General features: G+C 43.8%; 1 protein-coding gene across 1 annotated transcript in view; it reads right to left on the minus strand.

Annotated features, from left to right (window-relative positions):
* Positions 1–15362, minus strand: part of ARHGAP18 (Rho GTPase activating protein 18) — a 276486-nt gene that overhangs the window by 23275 nt on the left and 237849 nt on the right. The window contains 1 exon segment of the mRNA XM_029596814.1: positions 11054–11178. Coding sequence (XP_029452674.1) covers positions 11054–11178 — 125 coding nt within the window.

The following is a 15362-nucleotide window of genomic DNA, read 5'->3' on the forward strand; positions in this document are numbered from 1 at the left end:
CAAACGGCGAAAGGTCATTCATTAATGGAGTACTACAGGGATTCTTGCTGGGACCTGTGCTGTTTAATATATTCATAAATGATCTGGAAAAGGGAACGAGCAAGGTGATCAAATTTGTAGATGACACAGTAAATTACTCAAAGTTGTTTAAAAAAAAAAAAAAAAAAAAAGAAGGGGGAGGAGAGCAGATTGTGAGGAACTGCAGAGGGAATTTATGATACTGGGCATCTGAATGGCTGATGAAATTGAATGTGGAAAAGTGCAAAGTGATGCACATAGGGAAAAATAATCCCAACCACAGGTAAACAATGTTGGGCTCTGTGTTGGGAGTCTCCTTTGAGTCTTTGTGAACAATGCATTAAAGTCTTCAGCTCAGTGTGCGGCAACAGTCAAAAAAGCAAACAGAATTTTAGGAATGATCCGAAAAGAAACAGAGAATAAAAACGGAAGATATCATATTGCCTCTGTATTGGGCCATGGTGTGGCCGTACTTTGAGTACTGTGAGCAGTTCTGGTCGCCCCATTTCAAAAAATGACATAGCAGAACTAGAAATGGCGCAGGGGAAGGCAAAACAAATGATAAAGGAGATGGAACAGTTCCCCTACGATGAGAGGCTACGTAGGCTAGGGCTCTTCAGCTTGGAAAAGAGAGGGGACATGATAGAGGTTTATAAAATCAGGAGGGAGGTGGAACAGGTAAATAAAGGACAGTTCAATAAGATACTAAAACAAGGGGACACTCCATGAAACTAACAAATAATATATTTAAAACAAATTGGGGAAACCATTTTTTTTTATTCAGCACACAATCAAACTGTGGAATCTGTTGCCATAGGACGTGATCAAGGCCATTAGCGTAGCGGGGCTTAAAAGCAGTTTGGAAAAGTTCCTGGGAAAAATGTCCATAAAACATTATTAGCCACGTAGACTAGAGAAAGCTTTTGCTATCCCTGGGAGTGAACAAGAAACAAAATTTCCTTTGGGATGTGCCGGGTACCTTGGTCTGACCCGGCATGTCATCTCATATTCTTTTCTTTTTATTTATGTGTACAAAAGTGTTTTCAGCAAACATTTTTTGAGCCCATAAATCGTATTTTCTGTACAGAAAACATGGCTTTTACGCACAAAGCATATTTTCTGTGCATAAATCCCCAGAACAAGTCCCAGCACCAAAATTCAAACTTCTGCTCATGGACTAACACTAGGCCTGGAGTTAAGTTTCCAACGCCTCAAAACCACAATACAAGCTAGTATGCGCACAACTGCAGACGAAACCGTGAACTTTACACTGAGCGCACCTTATTACATCAGCCTCATACAAAGTGAGCAATTTTACAACAAGAGAAACCACTAATACACTCCTGCTCAAACCAATTTGTCATAAATACCTGGCAAACCCTCCCCCATCCAGATCTCTACCATCAAAGGACCAGGGCAGGCTGGGTGCCTGAGAAAATGATGTCTAAAGGAAGGATTTTTGGAAGTAAAATTGGGGGACACCTCCACTAGGACTCCCACACATCTATTGGGAGAGTTTGTACAATTAAGATCACTATGGGTTCTATGCAGAGGTCTGGTAAAAGGACACCTACCTACCCAGAATTATACCTGTACCATCAGTCAGATGTAAAGTCACACTTCTGGATAATGGACTAACTTTATTTTAATACCCAGACTTTGTCCTGTCTGAATCACTGCAGCCTCTCACCTCATAGGAAGCACCAAATGACCACACACACAACAGCGATATTTCCTCATCATCTGGGCCACAAACGAGAGCTTACTCCCATAAAAAGTATCCCCCCCCCCAGGGATTGAGGAACAAATATGGGGTGTAATATGCTAGCCGGAGCATGCCCAAAGAAATAAATTAGTTATGTGCCCTAAGGAGCAATAATCTTCCAGAAGAGGAGTTACATAATTGTGCCCAAAGAACGTGGGGCTTGAGGAAGGTGGAAAATGTGTACAGAGTGCTTTGAAGTGAAATGTGAAGTTCGGCGTTCTTACAATGTGCAAAGAAGCTTAGAAAATTAACTGCAACGTTTACAACAAAATGGCACTTGTTCCCCACATTTGAGTAGTGGCAGGGAGAGGGGCATGCCAGACAAGAATGCACGTGTGATGTGAGCATTTGATGTCACTACAGATATGCGATGAACAACCAATAGAGCGTTATAAAAATACGCTTGTGACATCATCCTCGGCACAAGGGATTGTGTGGATCAGGAGTAGTTCTAAACCATTGTGAGTGAAGGCAGTGATTCCTAGCGAACAGGATAGCCAAGCGAGCAATTGAGTTCCAAACCTCAACAGATTTGATTATTTATTAAACAAACTCACACACATTCCGATTTTGACTTTGAAACTTGCAGCCTCAGAGTGCAAAAGCTTTGTGCGAAGCAGTGTTAAAGCAGTGATGTTTATCTAATCAGCATGGCAGAGAAGCCAATTCAGAAGCTCTAGCAAGGGCAGCCTTTGAAATCTCCTACCGAGGAGTCCTACATGATTTAGACCAGCAGCGAACAGTGAGTGAGCGAAGCCATTGTCCTAATATGGGGGCCAGGTCAATACCTCGGCCTTACGAAAGCAGCGTGACTAGTATAGTACCATAATGGATTTCACATTGTTTGCTGGTACAGGAGTGATCCTGGCAGTCAAGTGCTTCGACTGCAGTGCCGTTCAATATCCCCAGCACTTTTTCACCCACTGTTACTATTGCAAGGAACCCCTGTTTCAGGACTGATGTAGGCACAGGCAGGTTGGCCCATCCACATTGAGCAAGTTCCGCTGCCTGGCACTTCCACAGTGAGAGGGCCCAGTTTCCCCTGAAGGGTCAGATGCCAGCAGGGAGAACACCAGATGACCCAAACTTTTTTCAACTGAGAAGCTTCTTTTGTCTGTGACGTCATCTGTGCCTGAAGCAGCCATTTCAGCAAAGGCCGAGGCTGGGTGGCATTGGATTCCCTGGAAGTGGCAACAGCCCAGACTTGGTGGTGGTGGAAGCCATAATGGAGGTCCCCCCTGTGGGGGAAGCTAGCTGAGAACCCAGATCCTCTCCTGGGCTGATCAGATGGAGGTCCAGGAGAAACGCAAGCCGAAAGCTGTAATGATCCTTTCTGTGATTGGATGAGGCCAGCGGTCAGTGAAATCAATGGAGTCGGAACCCACGTGGCCACTGAACTCAATGTTGATTTACCCTCAACACCTTAAGCCAGCATTAACACCCTTGGTTGGCTCAGGGAAATGCTAGAGCAAGGGTCGGGAACCCATGGCTCGCAAGCCAGATATGGCTCTTTTGAGGGCTGAATCTGGCTCGCAGACAAGTGTCGCCACACTTTCCCGCTGACCCAGCTGCTCCCCGGTCCTCGTCAGCCCGGGCAGAACGCGGCAGGACAGCTGGAGTCAGCGCCCCCCCCCCCGCGGCCCGGAAGTGGAGAGTATCGGGTGCGTGCGCGGCAAGAGGAGGCCACGCTAGTGCGCTCGGCATCGGCCCGAAGAAAAGAAGACTGCAGCGCGGCTCGGAGGAAAATGAAGAGGTTCAACCGCGGCCGATGGGACTCCGCCTCCGCGAGGGCTGAAAATGAAGGAGGTTAGCGTTGGAAGGAGGCTGCTGCTGCCGTGAGTTCCTGGGGTGGGGGGGAGAGAGAGAGAGTGAATGAGCGAGAAAGCATGTGTGTTTGCTCGCTCATTCACTCTCTCTCTCCCCCACCCCCACCCCGGGGAACTCGCGGAAGCAGCAGCCTCCTCCCAACGCTAACCTCTTCATTTTCAGCCCTCGCGGAGGCGGAGTCCCATCGGCCGCGGTTGAACCTCTTCATTTTCCTCCGAGCCGTGCTGCAGTCTTCTTTTCTTCGGGCCGATGCCGAGCGCACTAGCGTGGCCTCCTCTTGCCACGCACGCACCCGATACTCTCCACTTCCTCTTCCGGGCCGTGGGGGGGGGGGCCGGGCCTTTGTGTGTGTGTGTGTGTATGTGTGTGTGAGAGAGAGATCGCATGTATGTGAGAGATCGCATGTATGTGAATGATTGAGAGCCTGTACATGTGAAAGAGAGTATGTCTGTGATTGAGAGCCTGCCTGTGAGAGAGAGAGCATATGAATGTAAGTTTACCATTGGGAACCTGTATGTGTAAGTTTGTGATTGAAAACCTGTTTGTGTGAAAGAGTATGTGTGTATGATTGAGATCCTTTGTGTGTGAGAGAAATCATGTGTATGTATGATTAAGAGCCTGTGTGTATAAGTAAGAGAGAGATCATGTGTGTCTGTGTGTGATTGAGAGCTGGTTTAGGTGATGGAGCATGTGAGTATGTGATTGAGAGCCTGTGTTTAAATGAGAGAGAGAGACCATGTGTGTCTGTGTGTGATTGAGAGCTGATTTAGGTGAGTGAGCATGTGAGTATGTGATTGAAAGCCTGTGTGTAAATGAGAGAAAGAGAGGACATGTTTGTAAGCATGTGAATGAGAGTCTGTGTGTGAGAGAAAAAGACAGCATGTATTTATGTGATTGAAAGCCTGTGTGTGTGTGTATAAACGTGAAAAGATAGACAGCACGTGTGTAAATGTGTAATTAAGAGCCTATATAAGTGAGAGAGAAAAAACATGTGTATATGTGAGTACTGAGAGCATGTGTGTATAGGTGCGTCATTGAGAGCCAGTGTGGGAGAGAGCGCGCTGGTATGTGACAGAGAGGAGAAAGTTCCAAGCAAACCACCCATCATCCTGCTAATTCAGAACAATCTCAGGACACCTGGATATCAAACGTTCCCAGGTATGCAGAGCAAAAAAATTTTTGTATCCTTATTATTTTTCATTACTGGGTCTTTGTGTCTGCTATTTTGAAATATTTTGTTGGTATCTGGAAATGTTTTATATGAGTTTTTAATTATTGGATATTCCACTCATCAGCTGTTTCGAAATATGTTCTTTTTGTTAGTACAGTTTTACTGCTGATGATTTTATATTTCTTGATTTGTTTTATAAGGATGGGTGATGTTTCTTTTTTCCTTTGTTACACTGCATACAGAGACTCTGGCTTGTTGCAGTTTCCAATTCAGTTTTTTCTGCATGCTTCTTGTTATGCATTTTGGTCTCTTTATTCTATGTTAGGTGAGGGACAGCACGTGATTCAGGTGAGGTTTTCTGCTGGCGTGTAGTTTCTGTGTAGGACTCTATAGCAGCCTGACTTGGTCCGTTTTCCTAATAGGAGATGTATTGGTGTCTTAAGGCCTGGTGTAATATTTTCAGAGACTTATTGTACTTTAAAAGTGTGATCTTACATAAAATGCACACATTTACTTGTATTTAGTTTTAAACATATTGTATGGCTCTCATGGAATTACATTTTAAAATATGTGGCGTTTATGGCTCTCTCAGCCAAAAAGGTTCCTGACCCCTGTGCTAGAGCGATGGACACTGTATCAACCAGTTTGGCTTCATCAGGCTGAGGACTGTATCATCACAACGCCAAATGGTGCAGAGAGTATGGACTATGACAATCACCCTGGAACAAGCCGAGGAGATGTATGGGGTCGTATCACTGAAGTACAACCTCATGGCTAGAGGCCCAAAAATTTTGAGTGCTTTGCTGGATGGCAATGGAGCTACCATCCTGACCCTGTAGTTCGGGGATCTCTAGTGCAGCAAAGTCAGTCTTTGGTAGCAAATCACCATACCCAGCGGACAGGAGAATGACACCAATGGAGGACCTATATACCCTTGGATACCTCCTGACGTTCCTATGGATGGGGATCTCCTTGACCAGTCCTTGCTTTTGGTGGTGTGGGACTAGTTCAGGACAGTACCCAGTGTCCTGGGAGAGTGGCCTAACATTTACAGATTCTCCCAGGGTCAATGGATTGGCGATTGGCAAGTCCAAGGCATTTGTGGTTTAAGTGATGAACTTTGTAGAGGAGAACTGGGACGCTTGGATAGCTGAGCACGCGGACAAAATGACTAAAGGACTCTACAATCCCTTAGGATAAATGGGAATGCCCTGATTACAGACTGACTTTGGACTGGAAGATAGGCAACCTGCAGCTGGGCTGCAATATTTTCAAGCATGCGGTAATCTACCACTCAAGGAGTGGAGAGATGAAGCCTTACTTCCTCAATTGCCTTCTGCCCAATGGAGTGACTGTTAAAAAAACAAAACCCAGCCCGGAGCACTCTGAGTGTAGAAGAAATCCCAAGAAGGAAGCCCCCCCCCCCCCCCCCCCCCGAGCGAAGATCTGATCTCCCTCTGAGACTCAACACTTTATTTGAGAATAAAGTATTCAAATGTATTATGGGTTGGATTAGTGTCCCCTCCCAGGGATGCACTAGTATTACTGGGCTAAGATTGAAAAGGAAAAAAAAATCTAATGGCTTTATCTCACAGAATGGTGGCTGGGATGTTGTCTATTCAGTGTGAGTATCTTGTTTCCATTCCAAAGGATGGTGAGAGCATTTTATCTCATTCTTGGGTGGTGGCAGCACCTCTATTCTTTCAGCAGTGACAGTGCTGGCCCGTGGAACATAATTAACCATTATACACTCTACAGGAATACATGGCCATTTGACATGTTCATTCTGTAGAGTATTTTTATATGTATTTTGGGTTCATGCCAGACACATGTATTCCAAACTATGCTAGTCAGTTTCCGTAGGGAAGGAGCTCCCCTTAGTGGTAAGACGGTGTGACTTCTGCTTATAAATTATTTTTGTCCGTTTTGTGTGTGAAATGTTCATAACTGTTCTTTCTCAGACTATTTTTTTTTTGGGGGGGGGGAGTTGGAGAGTATGACAGACCCTCTCAATCAGGCTACCAGATGTCACTGTCCCTGTTCTTAGAATACACTTTGTAAAGAGCCATCCATACCCCTCAGTCCCTTCCACCTGAAGAATCTGGATTGGATGCCTGAACAGTATTTAGCCCAGAAAGGTTAATACACCGTGAAGTTCAGTTTGAGGAAGCAATCAAGGAGTAAAGATGAAGCTGGCCTCTCAGCTTCACCCAAAGGAGTTTATTTTAAAGTGATACCTCCCAGTGTACTCCCTGCCTGACAGTCCCTTCTTATGATTTACAGAGACACAGATTTTTAACTCTGACATCCATTAGGGGCAAAAGAGCTCTTACTAGGGAACCAAAGACCTGTGAGCCTACTCTAACCCTAGATGGGCAAGCACCAGTGATGGATCCTGCTGTAAGAGACAGTGATGGCAGAAGAGAGATCCAGTTTAAGATTTAAAGTGTTGTTTGAACTTAAGAAGAGTGGGGAGGTTTTTGGATCCCCTCTTCCCCACTGGGATTTCAGAGTGGGAAAACTTGCCTGATCCCAATAACTTTTCCTCAAGAGATGTTCGACAGAAAGATGAGAGTAGAAGGATGAAAGAAACTTTAAAGGAGGAAGAATAAGAGCAGGAGACCCCCATCTGAATCTCTACCATAAAAGGACCAGGATGGACTGGATGCCTGAGAAGATGATTTTTGGCAGTAATGTTGGGGACACCTCCACTAGGATTCCTGCACCGCCACTGGGAGAGTTTGTACAATTAAGCTCACCATGGCCTCTATCCAGAGCTCTGGTAAAAGGACATCTACCTACTCAGAATTATACCTGTACAATCAGTCAGACATAAATTCATACTTCTGGATAATGGACTTTAATTAACTTTATTATTTTAACACCCAGACTTCGTCCTGTCTGAATCACTGCAGCCTCTCACCTCATGGGAAGCTCCAAATGACCACACACACACTGGCAACATTTTCTCATCATCTGGGCCACAAACAAGAGCTTACTCCCATAAAAAGAATCCTCCCCAGGGATTGAGAGTCAAACGTCAGATGTAATATGCTAGCCGGAGCAGTCCCGAAGAAATAAATAAGTTATGTTCCCTTAGGATCAACAATCCTCCCGAAAAGGGGTTACAAATAATGATCAAATATATAACTTACTAGAATACCGCAACAGAGCCATCAACTAATATTATAAAGATGAAGGGACATGCTGGAGTAACATCTCTGCAACCTATGTCATCAACATCAGGTCCCCAAGAAGTATGAAGGAAAGTCTTCCGAAACATGGACCATATTAGAGGATGGGATTTAAGCATATCCAGCTTCTGGACTTTTGATTGTGAATTATTCAAAGTCCCAAAATAAGTTTATCCTTTTTATTTGCAACATAAAAATGATTAAACCACAACTGTTTGTTGGGACCAATGATTTTATCGGGCAAAGCAATGATTATTACAGTAACAGCCTGATGAATATAGCAATCAGTTCTGATTAACAATATTAGTAGATGCCTATGTTATAGTACTTCAGCAATATATATATGTATTTGATCATTAATTACTGTCAAGAAATTGTTTGGAGCAAGAGTATATTAGTGCAGTGGTTCTCAACCGATGTGTTACGACACACCACTGTGCGCCAAGCACTGGCAGGTGTGTTGCACACTTCCCGGTCCCCCGCTGCTCTTCTTCCCTCACTGTCCTCCATCCCAGCGAGATGCAAACAATTGACGAACATTGCTGTTTTTCCTGCCCGAGATATGAACACATTCAAACTCGGATAGGAACAGCAGCATGGCCATTTCTTCTTCCCACCCCTGCAGCCCTGAAGAGGAAGTGATGTTCAGCAGGGTGTACGGAAAGGAGAAAGGGCCATGCTGCATTCAAAAGTAGAGGCAGCATTGACCCGTAGCAGCAGCATAAGAACATAAGAATTACCGTACTGGGTCAGACCAAGGGTCCCTCAAGCCCAGTATCCGGTTTCCAACAGTGGCCAATCCAAGTCACAAGTACCTGGCAAGTACTCAAACATTAAATAAATCTCAAGCTACTATTGCTTAATAATTAATAGCAGTTTATGGATTTTTCCTCTAGGAACTTATCTAAACCTTTTTAAACCCAGCTACACTAACTGCTGCAACCACATCCTCTGGCAATGAATTCCAGAGCTTAACTATGCACTGAGTGAAAAATAATTTTCTTTGATTTATTTTAAATGAGATACTTGCTAAATTCATGGAGTGTCCCCTAGTCCTTCTATTATCTGAGAGTGTAAATAACCAATTTACATAAAATTGATGAGGTCCTTTCATGATTTTGTAGACCTCTTTCATCTCCACAGCTTTGTTAGCCCCAGTGGTCAAGGGGACGTGTGTGAGAGAGAGAGAGAGAGAGAGAGAGAGAGAGAGACAGACTGAGACTGAGACTCTGGTTGTAGGCCCTAAGGAAGAGGACGGTGAGGACAGAACTTCAGTAACCACTGCTGCTTCTGATGTGTCGTACTGGCCTACAAGGAAAAGGAATAAGAATGTTGTTGGAGATGGTATGTACAGGTGTTTTTTTTAAGTTTATTTTTCTTGATTGATTTCCATTTTAATTATTGGGTATTATGTGATGTGTCTGCTATTTGAAATATGTTATTGGTGTTTGGAGAATTTTTAATAATTTTAATGAGTTTTTAAATGATTGGATATTCTATTTATCAGCTGTTTTGAAACCCTAACTCTGTTTATTAGTTTAATTTTAGAATAATTTTATATTTCTTGAAGAATGTATAAATAGAAATGTGCAGACAAAACTGAACTGGAACCAGCAAGAAGCTATACTGTGTATGCAGTGCAACAGGGGAAAAACAAAAACATTAACTTTATGGTCACTGTATTCTGTGTTTGGTGAGAGTCTGTTTGTCTTCTGCATGTGTGAACCAGGAAAGGGTACTCTGCAAACTTGCAGTTTCTGTGTAAGGATCTATAGCAGCTTGGCTTGTTCTGTTTTGCTAATAGGAGGTGTATTGGTGTTTAGGGCCTGGTTTAATATTTGTAGTGTTGCCTTTTCATAGGTGGGGTTGTTACTGTTTGAGTGCATTCCATAATACCGATGTAACTTGGTGCAGATTAGTTAGTGTGCATTATTGCAGATCCTCGGACTATGTTCGGTGCTATATTTCTGTTTCCATTTCTCCAGTTTTGCACTGCATGCAGAGTGGCTTTTTGGAGTTTCCATTCCAGCTTTTGTCTCCACATTTGTAATCTGTGGTCTTTTATTCTGTATTTGGTGAAGGTCGATTGTGTGAAAAAAGTGAGTTATTTTACTAGCATGTAAGCAATTGCATCAGTCTTATTTATTGTGTTTTCTCAATAGGACATGCATTGGTAGTAACTTGCTGTCTTTTCATAAGTAAGACTACTGTGCCTGGGTAGTAGGGACAGTTTATGTTGCTGTGACTGAGAGGACACCAGAAATATCTTTTTTGTATGGTGAGTTGTAAGGGGGAACGTCCTAGTTCTGCTCTGCAGCCACTGTTGGGGTGTCAGGGGGCGTGGCATTTCCTGTGAATGCAGAGTGTATGTTTACATTTAGCCCCATGATGGTCATGTGTTCAGTGTCACGCCTGTGAGCATCATCTGTCAGGTGTGTCCCGACAGAAATACTATAATAGTTGTTTCTCTACATTTTAAATACTCCTAATCAGAGCACCTTGCTATATAGCAATTTTATAACAAGCCACTTCAGAGGGGTAAAGCACCATTTTACCTGAGAAAATGCCTTTAAGAATTACCCTCCCTGTATTAACTTCTGTTTTTCAAGTTAACAATCAAAAAATTAGAATTCCTAAAAAGATATATCTTAAAGAAAATAGGTTTGTTGGATTTATTTCTGTATTACAATTCCCTATTTCCAAATGGATTTTTTCATCTAGTTAAAAAAAAAAAAAAAAGATTTTTTCCCCATTCCGAATGATGCTAGCTTTGAAATACTGAAAAACTCCAGCTATTGCTTTTGGAAGTACTGCCTTTGAAAATCTTGAGCACCATCTAGTGTCTGCAAAATCTGAGCACATCTACAGCAAAATCTGAAAGTGTCATTTTTACTTTTGAATGCACTCCTGGAATTAGCACATTTTTATTGATAGGTGAAACAGAGAATGAAGTCTGTATTTGTTATTTGCCCAACTCTAATTTGTCATAATGCAAACAAAAACAATATCAATATTGACCGGTTAGTGCAATTTTCCTTTTTGATATTGAAATAAATGAAAAAGGAGTTTCTACTATACCTTTCTTGACTGAGAAATCTGGCTAGCACATCACCAGCTTTCAGCTCTTCAGTCAGCTGTATAGCCATGGAAGTTTTGGAAAGATGAGGGGCTTGCACTCTTATCACTCCTTGTGGAACATCAATCTGAAAAAACACAGAACCAAAGGAGACTCAAGACTGGAGTGCAGTGTCTGTTCATTAATAATTCAAAAAGAGAGAGCATAATTTATTCTACCTGGAATGGAAGTGTACACAGGTAACTAAGAAACATGTTCGTGCCAGAATGGCATAGCAATTAGTGCATCGTCCAAAGATTAATAGCAATTTTATCTGAAACATGATTTCAGCTTATTGTGCAAGGAGCATTTCTGATATATAAGCTGGACAGAATTAGAGAGTTAGTTTTTAAGATTGAAAAAAAAAAGGCTGTTTCATATCATCCTTTTCTGGTTCTTATCATTATGTGTGGTTATAGTACTCTGCCTGCTGCTTTCTTGGGGGGATGGGCAGTTGAGTCCCCTGATCCTCTTTAAATAACACTGTATGTAATCTCTTTGCCAACATGCACACATGGCAAAGCATTTAACCACGGTTCTAAAATATGTGTTTGCTCAAGGTACGGGCATCTGTACTTTGAGAGTTCAGGATACTGGGAAAGAAATGAAGATCATTTGCTCTACTTGAACTCTCAGAACTAAGGGGGGCCGATGTAATAAATTCTGCATTAAAATTGGAGTTAAGTTTTAGCACGGGTTTTATTCAACACACGCGTTAAAAACAGAGGTCCCAGCGGGATGCAGAAAGCTAATGGGATGGAAATTGAGGAGTAAACAAAAAAAAGCATGCTAAATGAAAAAAAAAAAAGCACTAAAATGTGAGTTAACCTGAAAAATCTGCACTAATGCAGAAATAAGCTTTAAAAGTGCTTTAAAACATATGAGCATTTGCTCAACTGGCCTATGTTTGCGCACAAGCTTTTCTCAGCAGCTCGCCCGGCCACTAAATATGCTGGAGTTTGTACTTTATTTTGCCAGGGGCAAGACTATATCATCCGCAAACAGGTGGGGGATCCTGAGGGCTGATTTTTACTGGTATGCTTTGAACTACAGGGGGTTATGTATACCATCTTAAATGTATATGCTCCAAATAGTGGTCAGAAGGAATTCTATGCAAAATTGGATACTCTTCTGTGCAAAGAGGGAGAGGGGTTGATCATTTTGGCTGGGGATTTCAATATGACGCTAGACCCTACAGTAGACAACTCCAAAGGGGCATCTGAGGGCTCGCGCCCCCACAGGAGGAGCTTAAAATCTCTATTAGACAAATGGAGCTTAGTGGATGTATGGAGGCAGCAGCACCCAGGCGAGCGTAACTATACATTCTTTTCTGCTCCCCACAATTCTTACTCACGAATTGATCTCTTCCTGGTGGACAGGACTCTCATGCCCCGAGTTGCCAATACAGACGTACAGTCCATTGTATGGTCCGATCATGCCTCTATCATATTAGACATTCGCACTCACCCGGATAGAACGGGTTATAAGTCTTGGAAACTTAATGATACCCTCTTGAGAGATGTCCAGTTTTGCAGCACTATTACAAATGATATTCGAGATTATTTAGCAGTAAATACAGGGGCACCTACTTTAATATGGGACTGCTTGAAAGCAGTATTGAGAGGGAAATTTATCTCTAGAGGCACTTATGTGAAAAGAACTAAATTGGAGTCCACACAACAAATATTGGGGAAGATTGACTCGCTAGCTCAGGAACACAAACGAACGTTATCTGCTAGCACCTACACTCAATTACAGCAAGCCAGAGAGGCATTGAGAGTGCTTACCTCAGAGGAGATGGCGGATAGGTTGAGGATGCTAAACTTAGAGCAGTTTGAGTGGGGCAATAGACCAGGGAAACTACTCGCTAGATTCTTAAAAAGGCGACAAACCCACAATCAGATTCTACAAATTAAGTCTGCCACAGGAGAGCCTTTGACGGCGCCGCCGGCCATTAGAGCCCGGTTCCAAGAATTTTATGGGGCTCTGTATGATGACCGACCCCAAATACCGTCAGAGCAGATCCAGAGCTACTTAGCCAACATTACCTTGCCGGCCTTAAATCAGGAGGAAAAGGATAGATTGGACAGTGAAATTACTTCATTAGAGATCCAATGGGCGATACAGGACCTCAAGGCGAACAAGGCACCGGGGCTTGATGGTTTCACCCCGCAATTTTATAAAACGTTCTCTGAGGCACTTATTGCCCCACTGCAAACATTGTTTAACTCCCTGAGGAATGGAGAGTCCCTAAGACCCGGATCCAATGAAGCGGGGATCACTGTTATAGGGAAACCGGGGAGAGACCACACTTGTTGCGGGTCATTCCGGCCCATCTCCCTACTGAATACTGACCTAAAATTGCTCGCCAAAATACTGGCGAATCGCATGAACGGCGTTATGGGAAAACTGGTACACACAGATCAAGCCGGGTTCATTCCGGGCCGGATGGCAGCGGATAACATCCGCAAAATCGTAGATTTAATAGGGTGGGCTAGAAGTAGCTCGCAACCCATGGTTTTGTTGTCGGTGGACGCGGAAAAGGCCTTCGACATGGTCCGGTGGCCCTATTTGTTTCAAACCCTACAGGCTATGAACTTTGGGGATAAATTCTTGTCCTGGCTTCGGCAGCTTTACACTAAGCCTACTGCCAGGGTTAAGGTTAATGGAATGTATTCCGAGGCCTTTGATATTCAGCGAGGGACACGGCAGGGGTGCCCATTGTCCCCCCTGCTATTCGCCCTGTTTCTTGAACCTCTGGCTATAACGGTACGCGCTAGCACCTCTATCACAGGAGTGCAGGTTAAAGATAAGACCTTCAAAATGTCGATGTTCGCAGATGACATCTTGTTTACACTGACGGACCCGGCCAAATCCCTACGGGGAACACTGGCAGCCCTCCACACCTTCGGGGGAGTTTCGGGCTTTAAGCTCAATATTGAGAAATCAGAAATCTTGAATATTACATTGCCGGCTACTGCCTTATTGGCATTGCAGACACAGTTCCAGTTCCGGTGGGCGACCACTAAAATAAAATATCTGGGGGTCTATATTAGCAAGGATCCCAAAGATCTTTATCAGTTGAACTATCCACCACTTCTCCATAAAATCTTTCAAGATCTGGATAGATGGTCTGAACTTTACTTTTCCTGGTTTGGTAGGATCGCCTCGGTCAAAATGAATATACTTCCCCGACTAGGCTATCTATTTCAGGCCCTACCCATCCACATATCCGACGCCCTGATTAACAGTTGGCAGCGGCGGATTTTTTCCTACATTTGGAAAAGGAGGCCACCCCGGATCGCTAGGAATGTTATGTATAGACCCAAGATGAGGGGAGGGCTCGGAGTCCCTAACTTGAAGTGGTACTATGTTGCTGCCCAACTTAGGGCCCTTTTTGATTGGCATAGGAAGGGCGAACAGAAGCAATGGGCGGTGATAGAGCAATTGCAAGTGGGAGCAATCCCCTTGGGCTCCCTTATTTGGCAGCCCAAACATACACGACGGTCCCAGCAACCTTTACCACCAACTACACAGCATACGCTGTCGGTATGGGAGAAATGGAAACCGCGCTTGGTCGAGGACAGACAATATTTTTATAGTACGAATCTCTATCATCATAACCAGTTCCCCCTGGGAGGTTCCTCCAAAGATTTCCGGCTATGGGCCGCAAAAGGGATTGGCTGCTGCGGACAGCTCTGGGGACGGGAGGGCATGGTTACGTTCCCGTCCTTACAGTCCTCCTATGATTTACCTCCCAAGCATGTATATCCGTACTTGCAACTAAGGCATTTTTTTCGCACCGAGCAGGTAGGGAGAGATTTAGCTAAAGGGAAAACACAGATTGAGGTCTGGAGCGAGCAAGCAGATACCCTGCGGAGAGCCATGTCTCAGTTGTACAATTACCTTAATGGGGATCCCAAGAGCAAACCCGCTTTCATGAGAGCCTGGGAACGCGATCTCGCCCGCCCTTTGGCGGACGAGACTTGGGATCAGGTCTTCCTTTACACCAAGAAGGGGGTTCCACAATCTCAATTAGCTGAAAACCGCTATAAGATTCTTTATCGCTGGTACTGTACGCCTGAAAAGATAAATAAGTACAAAGGTACCTACGACCCGAGGTGTTGGAAGGGGTGCGGAGAGATAGGTACTTTCTACCATATGTGGTGGACGTGCCCTTTCCTGACACGTTTCTGGGCCTCAGTAATGAACTTAATACGAGAAATTATGGGGATAGAGGTAGTCCTTTCTCCCGAACATGTTCTGCTGAAT

The sequence above is a fragment of the Rhinatrema bivittatum genome, chromosome 3 (assembly GCF_901001135.1).
Source record: "Rhinatrema bivittatum chromosome 3, aRhiBiv1.1, whole genome shotgun sequence".
Classification (NCBI taxonomy): Eukaryota; Metazoa; Chordata; class Amphibia; order Gymnophiona; family Rhinatrematidae; genus Rhinatrema; species Rhinatrema bivittatum.